General features: G+C 32.3%; 2 protein-coding genes across 5 annotated transcripts; one reads left to right on the top strand and one right to left on the bottom strand.

Annotated features, from left to right (window-relative positions):
* Positions 1–499: 499 nt before the first annotated feature.
* LOC111022779 (immunoglobulin) lies at positions 500–9,984 on the top strand. 3 transcript variants are annotated; one of them, XR_002603020.2, is made up of 14 exons: positions 500–1,079; positions 1,164–1,241; positions 2,601–2,758; positions 3,394–3,484; positions 4,517–4,566; positions 5,268–5,520; positions 5,787–5,921; positions 6,093–6,199; positions 6,396–6,449; positions 6,541–6,624; positions 7,445–7,608; positions 8,406–8,549; positions 8,941–9,121; positions 9,592–9,984. XR_002603020.2 is itself a non-coding variant. In XM_022300028.2 (13 exons), the coding sequence occupies exons 1-12, from the start codon at positions 794–796 to the stop codon at positions 8,545–8,547; spliced, it is 1,602 nt and encodes a 533-aa protein (XP_022155720.1). In that variant the 5' UTR covers positions 500–793; the 3' UTR covers positions 8,548–8,549; positions 8,941–9,430. The 3 variants fall into 3 exon arrangements, 1 of the variants encoding a protein (XP_022155720.1); XR_015792188.1 differs by having other exon boundaries at positions 9,526–9,984; XM_022300028.2 differs by lacking the exon at positions 9,592–9,984 and having other exon boundaries at positions 8,941–9,430.
* A 274-nt stretch (positions 9,985–10,258) lies between these two features.
* LOC111022778 (very-long-chain aldehyde decarbonylase CER1) lies at positions 10,259–18,178 on the bottom strand. Of its 2 annotated transcripts, none has more exons than XM_022300026.2 (10): positions 18,022–18,178; positions 17,714–17,937; positions 16,868–17,100; positions 16,428–16,647; positions 13,563–13,938; positions 12,912–13,019; positions 12,148–12,363; positions 11,482–11,577; positions 10,681–10,854; positions 10,259–10,561 (listed from the first exon to the last, which is right to left on the bottom strand). In XM_022300026.2, exons 1-10 carry the CDS (start codon positions 18,079–18,081, stop codon positions 10,388–10,390), a joined length of 1,881 nt encoding a protein of 626 aa, XP_022155718.1. In that variant the 5' UTR covers positions 18,082–18,178; the 3' UTR covers positions 10,259–10,387. The 2 variants fall into 2 exon arrangements, with proteins under 2 accessions (XP_022155718.1, XP_022155719.1); XM_022300027.2 differs by having other exon boundaries at positions 12,148–12,348.
* Positions 18,179–24,070: the final 5,892 nt, after the last annotated feature.

Raw genomic sequence — 24,070 nt, 5'->3', positions numbered from 1 at the left:
CTAATTTGTAATCTAAAATCACAATAATTTTAAAATCATTTTTTTTTTGTTTGGTTTGGAAAGAAATAAAAAGAATTTAAAATTAAATAAATTTGAAATAACATTTTGTTAAAAAAAAAAATTTCTTTTCCAAATATGAATATGATAGATAACAAATTCTAAATTTACCCTATTTGGAGAAATTTTTTATTTTATTTTTATTTTTAAATTTACTCATGTGACAGCCATATAAGTATTTTATATATATATATTTTTAGGCAAATTGTTATATTACAATTGATTTTCTCTTTTGCATTCCTTCTACAGATATTTTTATGGATCAAACATTCAATCAAAATACAAGACTTTCTATTTTGTTCGGTATATTTGGATGAATCTTTTTTTTATTACCTTTACCGCAAGGAGTACATACTGATTACTGCTATAAATGGACCAGATTAAATTAATAAATTAATTATAAGAAAGGAAAAAGAAAAAAAAAAAATTGGAGATTTTGACAGGTAAAAACGAAGTGCGTATCAAAGTGTGTAATTTGGCGGGGGGCTGAAACCTCGGGGAGAAGAACTCTGTGACTGAATCTGCAAACTCTGTACCCGCGAAGAACAAATCCATCTCAATTCTCCACACTCTTCATCAAGCTTTGATCTTCCTTCTCGATCCATCTCTCTCTCCAATCCAATCGCCCAATTCGATTCCCCCAACTCCCACTCTCCGTTTCAAGAAATTTCCCCTTTTCTTTCCGATCCCGATCGAGCTCCAATTCCAAGAGGAAAAGTGGCATCACACGAGGCCAATGTTCGGATCTAGGTTTTCCATTTTCGGAACCGGCGGTGGTGCTGATAGCGTTGACAAGTCGGCCAAGAGCGAGGTTGTTCCTGGCCTCAAGCTTCGCTCCGACAAGGATGTGTATCGCCCTGGCGATCCCGTTGTTGTCACTCTCGAAATTTCCTCTTCTGTCCCTCAATTGGACTGCTCCCTTTTGATCGACCGGCTTAGTTTTGAGATTAAAGGCCTCCAGAAGTTGGACGCTCAGTGGTTTAGCACTCAGAAGCCGCTCCATGGATCCAAACAACGGAGAGGTTCGGCTTCCAACTCCTTTTATAATTCATTTCATCCGAAGGCGTTTGTTGGGTTTCAATTTCATGTTGTTTTGGTCTTGTCAGGCGAACACGTTTTCATGGACTGCTCTGTACAATCAGTAGTTTCAAATCAGATGGTTCCCGCGGGGTCTCCTAAGTCATGTAAGCCTATGTGTTCGATGCACTGCATTTCTGTACCTCAGTTGCTAACAATAATATGCCCATTGTGAACTTGAATATTATTTATTTAATGTTTTTTCCTTCATCATTCCCTTAGTTTAGTTCATAGTACATTACATTTCATTTTGAACTTTAGGCGTACTATCAAATGACATATGGGTACGCTTCAGTGAAAGATTGTGGGGATTTAGGACAAGAATTGCCTTCTTCCCGACGTCATAATGACCGATAAATTAAAATTCTAAATAGCCAGTACTAATTGGTGGGACGTTAAAATTAGTTGGAAGTTAGATACTAGTGATATATTTTCCACTGCTACTGTTTGTGGTCATTTCACCATGAATATATCTCTAATCCATAGAAGTTTACCGGAGGGGGGAAGGAAATCTAAATTACTTGTTTGTCCACTGCCAGTTTATCCAAGAATTGTAGTGACACATTTAATGTTTCTTGGTGTGATCCTGCCTTGGTGCAACATTGATTTGAACAATCTTTGGTTGGGAATTCTTTTAAGCTAAAAGGAAAGGTGCTTAGGAACTGTGCGATCAAATTTCTCTTTTGGGAAGTTTGGTGGGAAAGCTTTTAAACAATTCTCACGACAAATCTAGAAATGAGGAGGAGATTTGGGATATTATACCTTTTTGAGGTCTCCCTCTGGAGATTCTTGGTAAACTTTTCTATAACTTTGATTATGTTTCTTTATTAAACCAATTGGAGGAATTTTTTGTAATCCCTTTGGCTTCAGTTGGTTCCTCATCGCCCTTTTGTTTTGTCTTTCTTTCAATCGAATGGAAGTTTCTCTTGTTTCCTATAAAAAAAAAACTTGAGGCATCTCCAATCTTTGTTAAACGCTAACTGATGCTTGTAGGGATGGTTGTTTAGGTTGAAAAAAGCAACTTCCGTTTGGTCCATTTATAAGGCATGAATCATGATTCTGGTGCATAGTAGGTTCGAAGATTGGTAGGTGATATGGCACATTGTAGGCATAGCCATCGCTACATCTGTTTATTTTTAGATTAGGTTCTCTGTGAAGCTTTTCAGTTTAGTTTTGATGCTTCCGAAGCCACCCCCTCCTGTTTGGGATAAGACTTCTTTCATTCTATAAAGAAAAAATTTCTAACAGGGATGGAAAGAAAAAGTGACAAAACCTACCACCAAAGGAGCTCATAAAAAAGCTCTTAAAAAAAAAAAAGAAAAGCTCTTCCATTGGAATGAATTTAAATAAAGCACCCACCACAAGTTGTCTTATATAGGATTTCAATTGTATTTTACTCCTCCCTGCTTAATTTACCATTCTGATTGTAAGTACAGTAGTTCTGAAAATGTTCAATGTTATTGCAGATGTCGTCCGAACAACCCTTCCTAGCCGCATACCACCATCTTACAAGGGTGCTACTATTCGATACATGTATTATGTTAAAAGTACATTACAAGGACGATGGCTAATACAGGAAAATGGTCGATCTCATAAAGAGTCACTGAAGGATAAAATAGATATGGTTCGTTTTCATTAACTTAAAATTCATTGTGTGATTTGATGTGAATGGAAATTAGGTGCATTGCAGCTGGGAATTTGTTTTTGCCTTTTGTTTGTTTTTTTCATGAACAATGCTCTTCTCACTCTTACTCCGTGTTGTTACACATTTGTGGTGCTTTCTCTCTTACATTTTCATGTCTGAATCACTCTCTCTCATACAGTCAACAAGTTTTTCTTTTTAGAACGCGAATCATAGGCTTTTAGAATTTTTTAGATGCATTACTCTTTCCCTGGTATCATAATATTTTTAAAATTCATCCACAAAAGGATTATTTATTTATTTTGGATCAGAAACCTGTATATTCCAGCAGAAAAGGAAGGAAACAAACTAAAGGCTGGGTAGAGGGACCCCACCCAAAAACAAATAAACAAAGGCTACAAAAAGATTATTTATGTTCTTTTCTTATTGGAGAACAAAATTTAAAATCTAATGTGTTTAAGGATAGTTGTTAACATTCTCAAGCATAGACAAGAAACCTTTACATGCATTTTTTTGGAGTAGAAAATTGGAGGAGAATACTTGGCCTTTTCCTTTTCATGCATATTTCCTATATTTCTTGCTAAGATATTAGCTGGCTTCATTTATTATCTATCCAGGAAGCTCGGATTCCATTACAAGTGTGGGTCACTCAGAAAACCAGTGGCATGTTAATGGAATTGGAAGAAGGTCAAAATGGTCGAAATGATGGTGATCTTTCTTCTTTCTGTTTGTTGCAGTTATTGCATTTTTATTTATTTTTTTATTTTTTTATACAAGAAACAACTTTTCATTGAATATGAAAAGGATATTGCAGTTGTATTTTTAATTTCATCCATCTAAAAGTTCAAGTATTATGCAACGTGGTTTATGGAATTACATAGATATGCGCACAAGCCTATGTAGATATGGTTACTTGGATAGAGAGGGAACAGAGTTTATTGGGTCAATATCGTGTACAAACATGAATATAACTTGGAAGAATAGGAGCTTGCTGAAGTTCTTTCCAATTGTATAAAATGCCCTTTAAGTTCTACATAATCAGAATCCGTTATGGTACAAAGGAAAGAAACAAGGGATTCAAGTGACTTATAGTAGGCTTTTGAACATTTTTGAAGGAAAACTGAGGGATTCAAGTGACTTATAGGATTCTCATTTAACTATTTTTGAAAATCTATGACCCGTTAGATTCTAGAATTAATTGATCTCTCTTTTGAAGATCATTACTCAGTATGATCTGACCCTCGAGGAGTGGCCTTGGTGGTAAGGACTTGTAATGTTTGGAGATCCTCTCCAAAATCCTGCATTCAAGCCCCAGATGGAAAAACTTGGCTGATAGTAGTCATGAAGATCCTTTCCATTGGCTGGATGTACTGTAGTTTTTAGGTGTTTACTTTCATCTGGATCTTTCTTCATTTTCGATGCATTTGAGCTGAGGTTCTCCAGCATATTAGGTAGCATATTTTAGTGCTTCTGAGTTCTGACAGAAAAACTCTTTATTTTCTGGTTCACTTTTATGTTTGACATATATAGGATGATATTAACCAAATAGTGTTGGCATATAATTTGTTTTCAACCTTTGGAGAATACGGAATTGACAAATATCTATTAATTATTCATTGCCTGTAATTATGTTTCTTATTTAAGTAGTGCTAAATCTGTTTGGTTTGTACAGCATAATTATGATAGAATGAGAATTTTGCTTGCTTTTCAAATGTTTTCCATGGCTTGTTACTTCTGCAGCCTTTCAAATGGATGTATTTTGGAAAGAGATGGAAGGTGACACTGATTGGGTATGCTACTTACTAATTACTATTGCATAATATCATTTTGTTCTTGTCCTCTCTAGGTTCTTATTAGGTTGGAAAAAGGCTAAATATATATTATTCGGTCCTTGGAAGTATGCACCATTTTTTTAAACTTGTCTGAGTCTCTCAAATTTTTTTTTTTTAAACTTGTCTCTTCACTAGTTCTTTTGGAAGGGGGACCTTTCTTCCATAGTTTGTGTTTCATTTTTCATCAATACGTCTTTTGTTTCATATGAAAAAAAAAAAATTCTACTTATGGACACCATTGAAATTGAATAATGGGATGATGGTGTGACATTAAAATTTTTAAATCAAATACCTTCTTCAGTTGTGACATTCTTAATATGATATGATGTTTTGAAAATAGTAGCTCCTATATTTTTAAATGGCACGTAATTTTTATGTATTTTATTTCAATAGCATGTTTTAGTGTAGGGATTTGATTGAAAGTTTATGAAATAATTGAATTTTGTGAAATTGAAAAATGATGTATACTTTTCAGGGACAAAATGGTATACATTAACAAAAAATTGTAGATCATTTGTTACTCATATCCTCCGTGCTCGTGAGTTTATATATCATGTGTAGTTAGTATATTCTTCAAAGTAATGCCTTCTAATTTGATATTAGAGTTATGAACCCCAATTCAATTTATTTGATATAAATATACGACCAATTCCTTACAGATTAGAGCAAATGATATATATGATGGCATTGATGAAGGATATGAAAGCTCAAGGGATGAGATCTCATCGGTTTCATCATACAATCCCATGAGAGAATCTTTTCGCAGAACCTTTGGAAGTTCACCATCGTTACAATCATCTCCTGTGAGATCTTCAATAAGGGATGCTTCTTTTATTGAAGGAGAGCGATTAAGTTTTTCTAATGCCGTGCGTCCTCGGGTCTCTGTTGCTGAGGTCCTATATGATTCTGCTGGTGGGTTTATAATGCATAGGCTATGTTTTGCTCAAGGCATTTGACTGATCATTTTTTTCCTCTGCTTGTAAAGTTGTCCCGATTAAATTTTTTGGTAATTGAACTCTCTCTCTAAAAGGAAGATTATAAGTATGTCTTTTTGGATATCCAGAAAGAATGACTGGGGTTATTTATTTTGACAGCTTCTATTTTATGCAATTAGGGGTTTTAATGTTATTTAGTCTAGAGACAACAATTCTCTGACTGACAGTTTTCTATGGAAACAGATGTCGCAACACCTCAGAAGTCATCTGCAGTTGTCTCTCCCAGCCAGGCGTTGAAGTTTGGGAAGCATCAGTCAACAGATGATGATCCTGGAGTACCATCTTCACCAATGGCTAGGACTGTTGAACCTGTAGCATGTAAATTATTAACTTTCTTGTCTCCCTCCCTTGCGGAAAAGAAAAAACTAACTCCCTTTGTAATTCTACTTTTTGCAAAAGGCCTTCTCATTATTATTTAGTCTCATTTATTACACGTCATGATATTATCAAACAAAATGGAAACTAATTATCTGCAAAAATTTCTTGCAGCAGAAGGCTTTCTTCGAGGAAGATCTTACAATATCAGGATAGACGACCAAGTTTTGCTTAGGTTTTGCCCCAAGAATTCTGATTCGACCTATTATTTTAGTGACATGGTAAACGTTTCTTCCAATCTGACTTGTTGCTTATTTTAATTACTTACCTCCTTCCAAGAAAGAAGGAAGAAGGAAAAATAAAAGAGAAAATATGATAAAAATAAGGACCAACATGCTCCAATTTTGAGCCGACTAAGAGAGAATCCCATGCTACGATGGTTGACTATTTTCTTCTTTTACACATTTGATGAATCAGATAGGTGGAACTCTTACCTTTTTCCATGAAGAAGGATCTAGGAGATGCCTTGAGGTAACTATGGTATTTTAATATGGAATAATTGGTCAGGGCAATTATCTAGTTAACTTGGGTAGTTGATGCATTATTAGGTCTATTCTTCCAGGTTTCAATAACTTTGGAGACTTCAGAGACTGTATCTCACCGTTTTGTCCATCCATCTCGGAGAAATTCTCCAACGATTGTGAAGGTATTTTCAATATTTTGAATGTGGAGAAGAGTGCCGTTATTTGCTTGTGTCTCTGTAGGATCTTCTGCGTTGATGTCATCTTGGTTTCTTGGGTGCTTTTGCTTGAGAAACATAGGAATTTTTGGCTCAGCCTTTGAGGATATAGTTGATTTCTTTTTCTTGGCTTCGAGATGGTCCTCTTAAGTCTTATCCAGTTTCTTTTGTAATTTATGTTCTTTTTTATTTTTTTTTTTCTTTTTTGATTGGAATTCTCTATTTGATATTAAAAACAATGAGAGACTGTTTCTGTAATCCTTTTTGGTTCTACGCTACTCATACATTTTTTTGGAAGAATAAAACGTTCCTTAAAAAAGGAATGTATATTTGTCATGGTGTTTAATGTTGTGAAATGCATGGATGTGGCTACAACATTTTCTATTGTCTCACCAAGAGATAATGTTTATATATAATTCCCCTCCCCAGTTAATACTTGTGATATTGTGGTTGGTCGAAGTATCGGTTGAGGTGGCATGATGGGCGCATTATTTATTTTAGTTGAGTGATGGGACTTCCATTGTGTGGTATACGGATGGGAGATAAAGACAATACTTGGCTCTATAGTAAATAGCAACTTTGTCTTTAATACCATTAAATATTTGACAACTAAGAGAGTGAAATAAAAAACAAATTTTTTTTTCTAAAAAATAACGAGTTTTCAAATATTTAGTGGTGTCAAGGACAAAGTCAATCTTTACTACATAAGGAGTTCAGGGAGATAATGCGTTCAGGGATATCTGTTAGCTTTCAGTTTCTTGACATATTTGTTGGATTATATTTGTAGGTTCAGAGTGATCATTATGAGGTTGTTGCTGATTTAATTCAGACAAGCTTTCTTTTCTCCATTCCCATGGATGGACCCATGTCCTTTTCCACTCCGCATGTATCTTTGAAGTGGGCACTTCGCTTTGAATTTTTTACCACTCCCAAGAACCTGGATTGGACCAGGTATTGACTTTGCTCTAACTTCTAATATTTCGGTGAAAAAGCTTTTTACTACCGTAGTAACTTCTCTCTCTCTATTTTTATTTATTATTATTATTATAAGAAACATTATTGTATTAATCAAAAAAGGAGGAGGAACAGCCTAGGGAAAAGGGTGGAGGTCACCCCGCCCAAACAATAACAATAAACAATGAGAGGTTTCCAATTGTTTATAATCCTATAGTTACAAAAGAATTTCTTGTAGTTTATGCAAAACCACAGAGAAGTATGCTATACATTGTCAGGATTTGTTCTCTTCAAAAAGTATACTCTTTCTTTCTTTCTATTTCACAGTCACAACAAGGCATGAACTGCACAATTCCATAGGCTGTTAGCTTTGCACAATTTTATAGGATGTTAGCTTTACCTCTTAGCAGTGAGCCACCAAATTTTCCACAATCAAATCAACTTTATAGGGAAAACATTATAGGGAGGGCAGAGGGTTAAAGTCGAATTCCGAGAGAATGAAACACCAGGCCTTGTGGGCAAAATAACAATGCAAAAAAATGTGGTGGACTGATTCCTGTTTCAAGTTACACATGCTGCAAATACGATAGTACCTTCTCTCAAACAAACATAAATGAAACACTAGATTTCACATAGTAAAATAATATATTTATCGATTAGACTGAATATGAATGGATGTATACCTATAACGATACACTTGAATATTTCCACTAGGCCATATCTTCTTTCTTATCACTTATCTGAAATTGTTGAAGATTTTTCCAGATATTTTAATCCAATTTTTACCCTTTCAGATATGAGCATCCTCTTTTGATAGAAGGAAGAGAAAAAAGTGAGTGGATTCTTCCAATCACTGTGCATGCACCTCCATCTAGCACTCCGGCTGCTCGAAATGAGAGGCCTTTCTCCTTGGAGCCCTTGTGGATGCACAGCTGAAGGTAATAATAGATCATTCTTGAAATCACAGCATACGGATCAATTAGGTAGTCTAGTAGTTATCAATGTCGATCGGCTTCAAATTCACTCTGGGTTTCGGATGATTGCGAGCAGGGGTGGGGTCAGTTATTTTCATGGGGAGGGACAAAATTTTACCTTCTAAGGTTCAATTCTAAAAATTTTGAGGGTGAATGAGAGAGAGCTTTAAAATTTAATCTTTTATAGAACTTCTTTAATCTAAAACGGATCAAGATGGGGCTCACTCTGCCCCTAATTGGGAGATAAAGGATCAGTTTAACTCCTCCATATCGTGGCAAAAATCTTTCCATGATCATCTGCAGTTATGTGTAAAAGACTTAATTATGGTTGTTTATTGCTTTATGCATCACGCAGGGGTTCATGTTAAATGAAGAGCTTGTAGATTTGTCCAAGAATTTAGTATCACCTCGACGTCTCGCTGCCGTGAACTTTTCTGAAGAGACTAACATCGGGCAAATGTGACTGCCGAGCTGAAGCGCCCGAAGAAGAAGATGATTACGGAAGCATAGACCATTGACGTTGCAGCTTGACCGTGGTATGTCGCCATTGATTGCCAGAAGCATCAGATGGCATTCTTAGTTCCTCCTAATTCAAAGTGTGAATCTGATTTTGACTTTAAAAATGCAGTAGAAAAAATCACCTTTTTCTTTTCCTTTAATTTTGAATATATATCTTTGGCATTAAAGCTGCCTCCCAACATTCTTTTGAAACTGCCAAATGTGCTTAAATTCTTTATATTTATGTATTCTGATTCCTAGCTCCCAAGTCCCAACTATTCCCCCTTTGGGAAACGAATTTGGTGCTTTAGAATAATGCAAGAACCCATTTACCCTTTCGTTTTTCATTCTCTCTACTGATTACTTCCAATGAAAAGAAAAGTTGGTATGGAACTTAAAAATAAACCACCAATTCTACCAGAAACTGATTTCAATCACACAGATTGATCCATGGAGTTCATCTTCAACTGTTTCTCAGCCATTCTTACTGCTTTCGTCGTCTTCGCAGTCAGCTTCTGCACAAGGCTATTCTGGTGCTGCCCCAATGCGCCCCACGGTTCTTGCAGCGGAGATGACTACTACATCGGTTCTTGCAGCGGAGATGACTACTACATTGTGTGTCTGCAGGCGATCGTCATCGGCGAGTGATCTTGGAAGCTACCCAAGTTTGATCACTGCTTCCATGGTGAGTGTATTGATGTGTGGCTTCAGTCCCAACCCACATGCCTGCTGTGTGGAAACCATGTCGTGGTTCCATTTTCGTCTTCCTTTTGGCCATTGGCTTTGATCACATCTATTTTCGTTTCGTTTTTCCAGAGATTTTGTCACGAAACATTCTACTCTATCGATTGGATGTTGCCTTGGCTTTAAGTTATTGCTTATTTCATTCGTAATTCCAACTTACTGGAGATCAGTTCTACCGTTTTTTTTTTCTTTTTGGTCTTTTATGTGTTACATATTAGAATTGTTGGATGATCTAGGTAAATATTTTAAACATTTATGTTCTTACAAGATATTTTCAATAAATCTCTTACAAAGTATAGAGACATTTTCTATAAATATATGGTGGCGAGGGAAGGCATCAAGTTGGCAAATCATCCTCGATCTCTCTTTTTGTTTTTATTCTTCATGTTTATATAAATTACTTTGTCACTCAGTACTTTTACAACTTCTAGTCTTGTCAATATTTCATTATATTTAATACCATTCATATTAATAGCAAAGATCATATATTATATAAATAAATTCCATAGCATATGTCTAGTTTGCATTATATTAGTATTAAACTTTTTGAGTATCGGATTTTAGAAGGAAGATGAAGGAATCTCCAAAGGGAGAAATCCATTTTGAAGGCTTGCCCTCCATGCATCCTCCAAGCTCAACATTGTCTCTCCACACTCATGTGTCTCTCTTCGTTCCAAGGCGTGCAATATCCCGGCCATTCGCCACGCGCTCATCACTCTTCTCGGCAACCAGTTCTGTGACCAAATGAAATAGAAACGCGCTCGTTTATAAACTCGAAAATCTACTATCTCATGTGATCCCAATCCAGAGAATGAGATTGTTACTCTAGAAACCGAAACCCGAGCAAACTAACCTCGCAAGAGTCGACGTTCTCAAAAGAAGAAGGAACCTTCATAGAAGGAGTGATGTGATAATAGCAATCTTTTCTAAGCCTTTTTGGAGGAAACTGTGAAAAGGGAATGAAGATTGTCCCTTTTGGTGCATTTTGTTGTTCAAACTCTTCCAATCCATCTCCCACTATCCATATCTGTCAATATACTTGGCTTAAAAAAAAAAAAAAAAGCTTCTTTTTACCTATATTATTTCTCTAATTTTTTTTTAGTAAGAAAAGAAGTTATTTAATAACATGATTATTAGTCTCATGATCATTAGATTCATGGTCAAAGACTTAATTGTTTTTTTTTATCTAATAAATTATAAAAGGTATACATTAATCATGTACTTTCAAAATGTTCATTTTAGTCCCTATACTTTAAACTTTGTTTATTTTAGTTCATGTACTTTCAAAATGTTCATTTTAGTTTCTGTACTCTTGAAAAATGATCATTTTAGTTCCTATTTGTAAAATCTCAGTACAAGTTCTACATATATGAAAACCCTTTAATATAAAGTAATTGTTACATTAAAAAAATATATATTGAATGTGTAGTGAAGAGTTTGAAGTTGTGATAGAAAAAATGAGATTAAAAATAAAATTAAAAGACCAAAATGGTTACTTTTTAAAAGTATAGGATCAAAATGAATATTTTGAAAGTACAAATACTAAAATGAAGTAAAGTTAATAGTAGAAAGACCAAAATGAGCATTTTGAAAGTAGAGAGACCAATATAATATTTTAACCATAAATTTATGATCGAGAGAGATGTTTAATTACCTTATGAGTAGTAATTTTTGCAAGGACCAAGTTGTTAGAATTGGTAGTGATCTTTGATTTAAGCTTCTTGTGCTCGTTCTCGTATAAGGTAGCCACCTGAAAATTAATTACACCATATATTTACCATTTTGTTTTATGTAAAAAATGAAGATAAAAAATATAAGATAAATTTGAATTCTTTGGTGGGTGACTATTATTTTCCTTTTTTGTTTTTTTGAAAATGGATGAAAAATACCAGGGGGAAAAATTAGTAAAAAAGAAGAAGCTATGTTTAACAAATTTTCTTGAAGAAATTGTAAATGGTAGACATTAACCAATTTGCAATAAGTGCTCAACAATTCAAATTTATGATTTAATTGTTAATTAATTAAACAAATTACCATATTAGTTAGATATAATAAGACAAAATTTCTATGCAAACTGAGGATATAGCTTAACTGGTTAAGATACTTATTTTCGATCAAAAGATTGTATGTTCGAATCTCCACTTCACATGTTGTACTAAAAGAATAGTTAGGGTTTAGGGTTTAGGAGCCTGCACAATATCCTACCAATGTATATGCATATCATAAGAAGAACCGATATATGTTGTTGCAACATTACTATATTATAGCCCGAAACAAAAAAGATGAAAAATTTGAGTAATTTTTAGAGGGATAGAGAGACCTGGAAGCCCATTTGACATAGGGCATCTGCAATGGCATATGCAACCTTAGAAAGGTTTCCTCTTAGAAGGACTTGGGTTGTGCCTTTGGGGATGGTATTGACCACAATAGCAGCTGCCAAGCTACTTCCATCAACCAATTTTAGCTTCAGTTTTGGATGCCTTTTTATGTAAATTTCACCATATTCATTTAGCTCTTTTCCCTGCAAAAAAATCTCCTAAAATGCCATCAAAATTATGAAAAGTTAAGAAAACACTGATACAGACACACGAGACACTGATACAACAAGATATAGACGTAGATGACACGTTTAAAAATCTAGAACAAGAACGTAGACATAGCAAATAGACATTTGTTAAAATATACAATTTTCTTTTAAGTATATATCATTTCTATATACCATAAGGAAATTTAAAGTCAATAACTTTATTTATTTTTTGCGCTTAAAAAATGAGTTTGATGTATTTTGCTCTCAAAATTTATTATTTGTCCGGGTCTATTTCTTATACTTAACAAGTGTTCGATACGTGCCTAACAAGTGTCAGATCCATATATTCACTTTGTACAGCTAGTATAACACATACATGTATTGAGCTAATGAGACATGACTAGTTAATACGTGTCAATAAATGCCATAGTGTCAGGGTATCCGACATGAGACATATTATCCAAACTGAATGTCAGTGCTGCTTAGACTATAAGATTATTTTCTAAGGAAATGAATGTGATTATCAATGAAAATGGCATTGGTAATAATTAACTTGCCTGATTAAGAAGGCCTAAGCTTAAAGCCTTGACTCCCTTTTTATCAGCATCCAAAATTGCTGCTTCTATCAAGTTGTTGATGGCTTCTCTTCTCCATTTCATCAAATACTTCAAATCCCATGCAATGAAGTAAGTAAAAAAAAAATATATATATATTATATATATATATATATAAATTAGGGATTGAAAATGAGAGAATTAATATATATGGAATGAGGGACATAATGTAGCTGTCACTTTCGTGATCGTTAATAACCATTTCTTGTTTTTTCTTCTCTACCATTTTAAATTTAAACAAGTAAAAGTTCTCTACGAAAATTAATTTCTTAAAATAAATATTAAAAATATTACGTTTTATTTATTTTTCAAATATTTATTATCCATTTTATTAGTCAATAATGATAAAACAATGCTTTCATTTAAATTTTGAAAAAAAAAATCGGATACTCGAACAAGAAATAAACTTTGATTTCGTTTCTACTATTGACAGTTACTAAACGATTATATTTTTCAAAAGCTATAAACAAAATAACAAGATCAAATAAAAAACCAAAAAACACTATAAAACGAGTCTTAAAATTGAACTCTCGTACCAAAATACCAAACGATGAATGAATGATTCAACCCAATAATTATGGGATCATTGCTTACTTGAAGATTGAACCTTGGGAGGACCCAAGACTGCAATTTGAGGGCCTTGAAAGTGTTCCTCTCTGAGACAAAAGTTTCGCCATAGAAGCAACTGGCCAGCACGGAGCAGAAGGTGAGCGGCCACAGCAGCCGCAGCCCCTGGTCGGCGGCTAAGGGCTGCGAGGCCACACTGGCTAGGCCAAGCCTGATGTGGTATATGGACTCTGGGGTGGTCAAGTGGGTCAGATGAACCACTTGCGGCACCTCCTCTGCTCTTAACAATGAACTTTCGTACAAGCTCTCTGAACATTTGTCCACTGTCCCATACATGTAGTCATAAATTGGCATGAACAGGCTGAAGTTGCTTCTGAATTGGGTGTGGTGGAGTGAATGGTACCTACATCATCAAAGTCAAAACCCGTCTCAAAATAACAGAGGTCAAAGTCGGCTAGTGAAAGGATATGGAGCCAATGCTATACTCTATATTTAATGGGGCGAGTTAGATCCATCTTAAGGTATCTATAAATAATTAAAAACCATCTCAAAATTGTTAAAGATCCTACGTCGAAAGAAAATGAACCTTATGACATGAGCTACTTCTCTCATTGTCAATTAATTTTGAAATGAAATCCATGAATATTAATAAAAATAATAGATGCATTCCAATCCACATAGTATTCATCCTTGTACTTTTAAAAAGTAACCAACTTTGTCTCTATTAGCAAAATTTTAACATAAATTATATTCACAATGAAATCTCTTTGATACAAATTTATGGATTCATTTTAAGAAAATTTAGTGGTTAAAATTATGATGGAAAGAAATGAGATAAAAATAATATGGACACATTTTAAAAATATGGGTCGAAAGTAAAAATATGAACAGAAACCAAAATAATATTTAAACCGATACCTATTTTCTCTTAATGCCATGAATTCTCCCAGAAGAAATATAGTGGTCCAGCTCTATAATAATGCCAAAATGCTTCCTTTTTAAAAGAAAAATATAGGTGGAGAAATACTTATTACTTCACCTAAAAGGTTTTTTTTTCTTTTCAAATAGTGCTTATAATTAAATGCACTCAAACATAAATGATTCAAAGTCCAAACCAATATTTTCAATAACAAAAATAGATAATTAAAGAGAATAAATAAAAAAAACAAAAAAACTCATTTTGGGAGTAACTTTTAATTTTATGATTTATGATTTAGAAGTTAGCTCCAATCATTTTCATAGGATTGGAGTGTTAAAATTGAGTACCATAAACAGAGTTATGTAAAAACAAACCTCTTTTAATTAGGAGATGTAATTTCGATTGTGACTAATTTACGTTTAAGAATTATTTATTTATTATTCAAAAGTTTTATTTTTTCAAAATCTACCTAGCTGATATAATCATGTTAAATATAGGGTAGAGATTTGAATTTAAAACGACATTAAAAGGAAAGTTAATTACTAATGTGTTACTAGTTGAGTTATGATTTAGTTTGGTTGTTATTTTAAAAAATCACAATTCAACTATTTACTTTATTTTTAAAAAGATAATTTTTAAAAATAAAACCTAATTTAAAAAATAAGAAAAATAGTCTAGGAAATTTTTTTTTTCAGACAAAATATCTTCAAAAGTGAAAAATAAAGGTTGAACTATTTTTTTAGTTCCTATGCTTTTAACTTTATTTTTAATTAAGAAAATAAGTTTTATAGTATGACATTTTAATTTATCTTTGACATTACAAATGTTTGTTTTGAATAAAAGAAGAAAATAAATTGTGGGGACTCTCTATGACCAAGTTTTTATTTTATTTATTCATTATTTTTTTTGACATATTTATTATTAATTTTTTAAAGTACTCTATGATTGTTAAAGTTGGTTGTGATATTAAAGGGAGGTAGGTAGCATTCTTTATTATTTCCACAAAAACCCTTGAAAACCATAAATTGGAAATTTAATTTAATTACTCAACTCAAACAATATTTGTCTTATACAAAAGCACAATGCTCTTGACAAACAAAAATATATGCACATATTCCAACTTTATTTAATGAAAGATGGTTACACTACATGGCCAAGGACTTTAGCAATTATTTTCAAAATATTTGTTGGAGACTGAAAAATCTAAAAATAAATTATAGTGAGAAAAAGAATTTTAGGTAGACATGTACACATACATATTTTATCATAATCAAAAAGAAATATGTTGTAGTAAATAATAAACTCGAGTAAAGTTTGATCATGTAAAATAATTTTAAGAGTAGCCTATTAATAGTTATAGGTTCCATCTCAAAATCAATTGAAAATGAGAGAGAGTAACTTATGTTTATTATAAACTTATGTACGTTCCATTTGAATGTGAAATCCTTTAACATACCCCTCAAGATTGTAGCTCTTTTGGCTGATCGACAATCTTAATCGGATCTTATTTTTGGACCGGATGCTCGTTTGAGCTTTGAACTCTAATACCACATCACTAGAGGTTCTATCTCAAAACCAACTAGCAATAAAAGGACTAGAGCCCATAATATAAAAAGTTAGAAGGTAAAATTTTGCCCCCCAAATTTCATACTCTTCCTCTAATTTTGCATACGTCCATTTTCTTTTTAATGTGGGATCCTTAACCTGCCCCTTCAAGATGGCCCCTGGTCGGATCTCATTTTGTTTTAAGTGACTCTTGTGCTCTAATACCCATATTAATATTCATGGGTCCATTTCAAAACCAATTAAAAACGAGAAAAGTAGTCCATATCTCTCATAAACTTTTATAAAGTCAATTTTCTTCTCAACGTGGGATCTTTAACACGACTTTCACTCCTACGCTACCCGAATCATAATACTTGAGTCGAGTCGATCGAGTTCAAATAAATAATGGGAGAGAGAGAGAGACTTACGAGGGAGTGTAAATGAGAAACTTGAGAGGAGGGAAGACGGAGAAGAGCCTCTTAGGAACAAGCTCAAAGTTGCAGTGACCCATATTGTTCATGAAATCAATGAACATTACGTACAAGGAAAAAGAGGCTATGGAAGCTGTTTCTGTAAGCACTGTCACCACTAATGGTATGGCAAATAGCAGGAAATACACTATGTGTTCTGCAAATGGATGTGTCACAGCTGCAATAACACAAAAAATCACACCCCTCATCACAAATTTTATATATAATATCGACTTTCAAAAGACGTACTTTATAACGTGTTCGTTTGCCAGTATTGTTTATAGTTTAAATGATGGAGACATATCGCTCAACTAATTAAGATATTTACAGTTTCACTTGTAAAATTGAAGATTTGAATTTCCAAAAGTACGAGAGTGAAAAAAGAGAGAGAAATTTACAAGAAATGGGCTCGGTAACGATGGAAGAATGGTGGTGGGAGTGGTAGCGAGAGTAGAGAAAATGGTGATGCAGCGCCCTGTGAAACCAGTAGTATAGAAACTCCACCGGACCGGCGTGGAGGAGCGCGGTCATAACCACTCCATCGCTCCTCCAAAATGGCAAATTTCTACCCCTCGTCAATCCCATCCTCCCTACATACCACAACAATCCATTGAACAATATCTGGTCATCCCTGTAAAACCCATACAAAATTTGTTAAAAAAAAAGATTAAATATATCGTAGCTCATCCGCTCAAACTTTAGTTAGAATGATAGTTTAATATATTATCAGATCGTGTCCTGAATTCGATCCCACAACCACTCTTGTTTTCATCTGCTTAAGCTTTAATAATAGTTTAATTAGGTTCTAAATTTAAATCATTACAATATTATTTTCTCCTCGTTTTATCTTACAGTAAAGTCTGTTTTCTTAGCACGAGGGTTTGAACTTCTGACTTCATAAAAGGGAGTGATGTGAATTATCATTGTTCATGTTGTTAGCAAAGAGAATGTGAAAGAATATGAATAAAAAATAATAAATATTATTGTAACCCACCAACCAACGTAATCCTTTTGAGTTATTCTGTTTAATACGTGGTCTCAAATGAATAGAGAAAAATTCCTAGTTATCTAATGTCATTTTCCTATTTTATTTAATAATATATTAATTATGGGTCGTGGTTTAATAAAAACACGACAATTAAGAATATGAATAAAAGATTAAATATATAATCATAATCTATCAGTTTGAAGGTTTAGGGCTAAATCATGCTTTAAACAAAACGCGAGAAAGAGAGAGAGCTGACCATGGCCTCTCTCTGTCAACTTGTTCGAACTCGATCGGTTTATCGACGATTCTCTTGTTTCCTTTCGCGGTTTGGTAACGGGAGAGAGAGATCCAAATTTGATTGTGAAGCATTCTCAGAACGAGAAATGGAAATATAAGAAAATAACTCAAATCTCTCTCATGTTCTTCCCCCTTGAAGTACAAGTACGAGCTGTGAATTGCCCATGGAGCCAAGATCACAAACTACATATCAAAAAAAAAAAAAAAAAATCCATAAAAAAACACATTAATCTTAATTATCAATTGAAATAAGCAGAAGAATGTTACCTTGAAACTTCCTAGTGGCTTCCATGGCCAATCTGTGAGAATGCCTGGTTTGGAAGCCATTGTTTTTGAGCTTGAGCTTTTCCATTCCAATGGCTGCCAAAGGTTAATATATATAGAGAATTGGCTACTGAAAGTGAATTTACCAAATTGGGCAGCAGCTGCTAAGGGAATGACATGCAATGCCACTCTATCCAAAAAGTTCAATGTAGGGTAAGCCTTTTTTTTTTCCCTCCTTCTTCTTGAATTAATTAATGATATTTCATTGGTAGTTGGAGTGATCTTCTTTATTTATTTTTCATTAATAACTAATTGGTTTCTACGTTCTAATTCGGACAACTCTCATCCATACATGTTGTTGCATTAAAAAAGACGTGGTCTTGCATTATCAATATAAATTTTATTTGATGGAGAAAAAATATAATGGTATGAAATTGAGAAACATTGTTGCAATATTGTCTCTCTGATCTCTAGCGTGAATGTGTTTTCCTTTTTTTTTCATTTTAAAAAATGGATAGAATATAGTTGTTTTCTTCACAATATAAATTTTTTTAAGAGAGACGATGTTAAGTATCTCATATTGATAAAACAAAGGATTTTACATAGGTTTATAATAGACATAAGCTACTTCTATCCTCTCATTACCAATTGGCTTTAAGATGAATCCCATAAATATTAATATGGTATCCGAGTTTAAAATTGAATATTTAATTTCAAAACTTAAATTTCATATAAAACTTCTATTTTTTTAATCTAAAATTTTAGACCATAAGGAGAAAAAATAGTTACCAAATATACTTCTATTTTTCCATATTGAAAAATAAAAAATAAAAAATATGAACGCTGCAAAATAGATCATTTCGTTTTTATTACATTTTTCCTCAAAAAGAAATGTAGATTTTTTTTTTCCAAAATAAATCAGAGTTCCATGGAAAAGTTATTTATTTATTTTTATTTTTTTTCTAGGTTATAATTTTTTGTGTGAGAGACGAAAATATAGCTAGTTGCAAGAAAAGAATTTTTTTTATTTTTATTTTTATTATCCTCTCTCAAAAATATAATAATCGGAATTCAATATAGACGGTTTTTTTTTTTTTTTTTGTGTGGTTATAGGTTTTTATGAGAGACGAAAATATAGTTGAAAGAAAGTGATTCTTTTTGTTCTTATCTCTCTCAGCTTGACAGGTGGAGATGAAAAAATATCCGTCACGTCATTTCAATTATACTCGTATCATTTAAAAAATTTCAACAATATCAACCATTAAAACAAGTAATGAAAATTGACGTAATTCGCTAATTTAAAAGGAATAGCTATACATGTAATTAAAAAAAAATAAACATCGTAAACGTGACAAGTACTCGTAACTATTAGACAATCACTTATATCAAGTCACATTTGTCGTCTATAATTTTGTAATCCGTTCCTATATCAATATAGTTGTCTAATGATCACCGATACTTTTTAATATTTGTTGTGGTTAATCTTTTAGAAATAATGTTATATATTTCTCAATTTACTGCTCAACATACAGCTATTTTACTTTCTAACAATCACTAGTTTTAACATAAAAATTCTTAGGGACATTTTATAAGATTATAAGATATGAGTAAAAGTCAAAACTTTTTAAACAAAATGAGAATAATTGAAACTAATTTTATGGTACATTTGGAATAAATTAACCTTTAATTAAAAAGTTATATGCTCTTTTTGTGGTAGTTCAAACCCCCACGTAAATTGACACATATGTGTTTCTTACAGGAAAATGGTGTGTTTCTTAATATTTATTAAATAATTTGAAATCTCACCAATATATAGAATTTATTGAATTATTCAATAATTAAAAGGGTCTCGATCTAAGCATATAGCTCAGTAGCTAAGATGGTTACGATGGAAGCTTTTTCATCCTTTATCTACATTTGTGAACTCAAATTAAGAGATAAATAAAACTTTGAATTGTAAGTTTTTATTGGAATAAAATTCATTAGGTGTCATTAGGTATACCCTACCTTATTGAAGAGCCAAATAATTAAAAGAACGTAATTGTTGTGGAGAGATAAAAAGAGAAGAGATCAAAGCGATGGGAGGTCGAAAGGAACTCGAGAAGAAAGCACCAGCCAGGAAAGGGGGCCGACACCCGGCGACTTGAGCCGGTCCCTGACTGACCAGTTTCGCAGTTATGACAAATCTTATTAACTCGATCGTTTCGCAGTTACACTCGTATTAACTCGCCTTGATTCTCAAATCGACCTAAAACCGACAATGAAGTAACAGACCTGGAGATTTAAGATTCGACTAGGGCAAATCTAGAGGGGATTGAGATTGGACGACTATAAGTAAGAGATAAACCAAACCCCAAAAGGTATGTATGAACATCCAATTCTCTGCACTCGACTTCTGATACCAACTTAAGCATCAGAGCCCGTGTAGCCACACCGGTCCTAGTTTCAATCTGTTTGCAGGTCACGTTGATCTGTCAATCCTTTTTCATATTTAGAGGATTGATGCACATTTGACGAGATTTCGAGAAGTCAAATCTCTGCATCAACAGTAATAATATTTAATTGTTGATGGGTGAACACTCATTTTTATCCTCACTGTGGCTTAAAAATTTTCAATTTCTTTATTTATGAAGAAATAGAAAAATATCTCCCTTATGCATTTTTCTTTTTTACTTGTAAAAATTTAGTGTGCTTGATATTTGGGACTTGAGTACTATTCTTATTTGGAAAGCATTGCTTAACTAATCCTCGTTCATTTCCAAGTCAAGCATTGACCTTTTTCTATACGAATTATTAGGAAATACATATGTTACAAATTTAAGTACTCTTATGAGTATTTATTGTACATAAATTTGTTCTCTGATCTTAGATTTGGGATTCCTAGTCAATTAAGCTGGGTTCCAATTATGAGTACTATTAAGTGATAGGCTTTGGATTCATTATTTACTCTATTATTAAGTTCAATTTTTAAAAGTTTCAAGACCAAAACCTACCTTTTGAATTAAAATATAATTAACAAAATGAACCTAAGTTAAAAGTATCAGGGGCAAAAGAAAAAAGTCCCGACAACCAAACAGTATATAAACTAAATTTTTATATACCTTCCTTCAATTCGCCATTTAAGACAGTTATTTTTCCATTCATTCACTATATTTCAAGTTTTGTATATGGTCAAACAAACGTAATTTCTAGTAATTAATCATAAGTGACTCGATGATTTCATTTGTTTTTGTAGTATTTTTCTACAAAATCACGAGCCTTTATATCTTTCAACCATGTTTTATACAAAATATTTATTTGACATATTTCATTTCTTAGATAAATTATAATAAAATCAAATTTTACTATATTTAAGTATTAAATCATAGAAATTACAAAATAAAAAGTAAACTAAAATGGTGAAGAAGGGATTTGCAATCAAGAAGCATACCCCTATGAATACAAGAAGAAAGAGAGAAAGCTTACCAACAAAGAATTAAAAGAAAAATCATCACAAAAGAGTTATTCTAGGGAAAAAAAAGTAGTCATTTTCAAGAGAGAAACGTATCGTAGTACCTTCATTGTCCTTATATAGGTTAAATCATAAATTGAGTTATCGAACAGAACGGTGTCTATTTAGTATATAAACTCAAAAAAAAAAACTTCAATTAATTTGATTTATAATGAATCATTATTGTTTCACTGTTATTTAAATGTTAAAACATATATGATAGTTGGATGTTAAATTTTGAATAAATGATATTAATAGCATGATTTATTAGATTTTTTTAATATCCGGTAGAAGATCAAATTCACGACCTCTTGATTAAACATATATATTAATTACTACTGTTCACTATGACACATGATTTATTAGATTCTAGGCAGTTGAATAAATATTTTTCTAGAATAATAATAATAATAAAATTGAATAGATGTTACCATCAAAGTTTGTATGAACCTTGTTTTATATATAATATTTTATATTTAATATATTAAGAAAAGGACACGAGAATCATCATTACAATAAAGCTTGGGGCCAAGTGGACGACCTAACACCTTTAGATTGGTTAGGGCCAGATGTATTATTATTATTATTATTATTATTTTTTTAAAAAAAAAAGAAAAAAATAAGCATTAAAGACAACTCCTTCCTATTATTATTACAAAAGAGAGATCATGTCTTGGATAAACTATTTTCAAAACTTATTTTCACAAATATACAATCTTTATAAATTTTACAGTCTTAAATTTCTGGATTTAAAACTTTTTTCAAATGTCAAATTTACTCTTATTTATAACATTTACATTTATTATAATCATCTTTTATTTAAATGCAAAAGATTAATATTCCAAATTTGATTTCATAAACATTAAATTATTGTAGGACTTAAATCAATCATTCTCATAATCCTTTAATTTACTCTTTAATATATTCTACTAAAGAATGAAATTTATTACAAAATATTCAATTATTATCATATATATATATAAACTATATCCGGCTACCTTTTCAGTTATATGGAAATATAAACTTAAGCAACATACACCTTAACAATGGTGATATAAACTATAGCCATTATAACATACATTTATATGAAGATATAATCTATATCTAGCTACAAAATATATATGACTATATTCCTCTACAATTAACAAACAAAGAAAATAACCTACAAACCTTCCGGTCGGCGACTAGACAATGGTCGGGATAAACGGAGCGCTCGAATGGTCGATGGGCAGCCAACGACAAAAAAGAAACCTCGGGATAAACGAACGGAAACAATGGACGGGCGGCCTGAGATGAAGGAGAAGCTAGACGGATTGTTCAGGCGACGAAGAATAACGAAGACGACGATCGGAGACGAAGGAACGCAGATGGCGACCAGAGACGAAGGAATGGACCAACACAGGACGAAAGAAGAAGAAGAAAAGTCGGAGGAATGAGGTTTTTGAATTTTTTCAATAATGGAAGATTTTGGGGATTTGGTAGTTTTTTACTTTTGGAAAGTCTAATAAGGTAAAATTTAAGGGATTTAAAATGTAACCAAGTAACCAATTTTGGATTTTAAAAATTAATTAATATTAAGGTGAGATACAAAAGGATATATTAGTAAATTAGGTGATGGGTACCATGAGTTGTTTTATGACAAAAGTGTAAATTTTATACAATTCAATCCTTTTATGTAATTATAGTGTCTAAATAGCTTATCAATGTACTAATTCCTAGAAAAAATTCATCAACATTTTTGTATGCGTAGGAACTTGACACAACATTATTATATGATACAAAATTTGATAACATTTAAGAAAATATAATAAAATATTATTAGTGCAGACAAAATATTATAAATTTCTTATTTAAGAAAGATAGAATGTTTATTGGTTAATTTAAATATATTATATTAATTTCTTATTTTTTGTGATTTTTAGAAATATGTCCATCGATATCGATATTCATTCGGTATTTCAATAAAATTGAGATTTTGATATTTTCATTGACTTCGACGTTTAAAACTTTGATTGAGAATGAAAAGAGTTATTGACATATTTATTTGGGTTATATGAATTCAACCACACGATGGCTACCTACTCTAAGAATTAATTCTTATCTGTTTCTCAATACAAAATGTCTTACAATTAGACGTTGTCTCGTGAGATTAGTCAAACTACGAGTAAACTAGCCGAAACACTCCCGATATCAAAAAGAAAAAAAAAAGATATATTATTGAATTATATAATTACCTAATTGAAATGACTCCCTTAATAGTTGTAATGGTCAAATTTTTTTTAGTTTCTAAACTTTTAAAAATTGTTCTGTTTTTTTCTTTATTTATAAAATTTTAAAATATTTATTTTAGCGTTAGAACTTAAAACAAAATTACTATTTTAATTTAGTCATTTCACTTTAAAAATGTCTATTTTAATTATTAAAATTTTCAAAAAAATAAAAACTTGTCCTTATTATATATTATTTACCTCCTAGTCTTCGTCCACTCTATATTCTTCAGCCAACCTATGCTCTCGTACATGCCTACATCATCATGGGAATAGACATATATTTGAAACAACA

Source organism: Momordica charantia (genome assembly GCF_013281855.1).
Source record: "Momordica charantia cultivar OHB3-1 chromosome 7 unlocalized genomic scaffold, Mcharantia_2.0 BLBB01000007.1, whole genome shotgun sequence".
In the NCBI taxonomy this organism is placed as follows: Eukaryota; Viridiplantae; Streptophyta; class Magnoliopsida; order Cucurbitales; family Cucurbitaceae; genus Momordica; species Momordica charantia.
The sequence above is the reverse complement of the archived record's forward strand: the minus strand, read 5'-3'. Positions and strand labels throughout refer to the sequence as shown.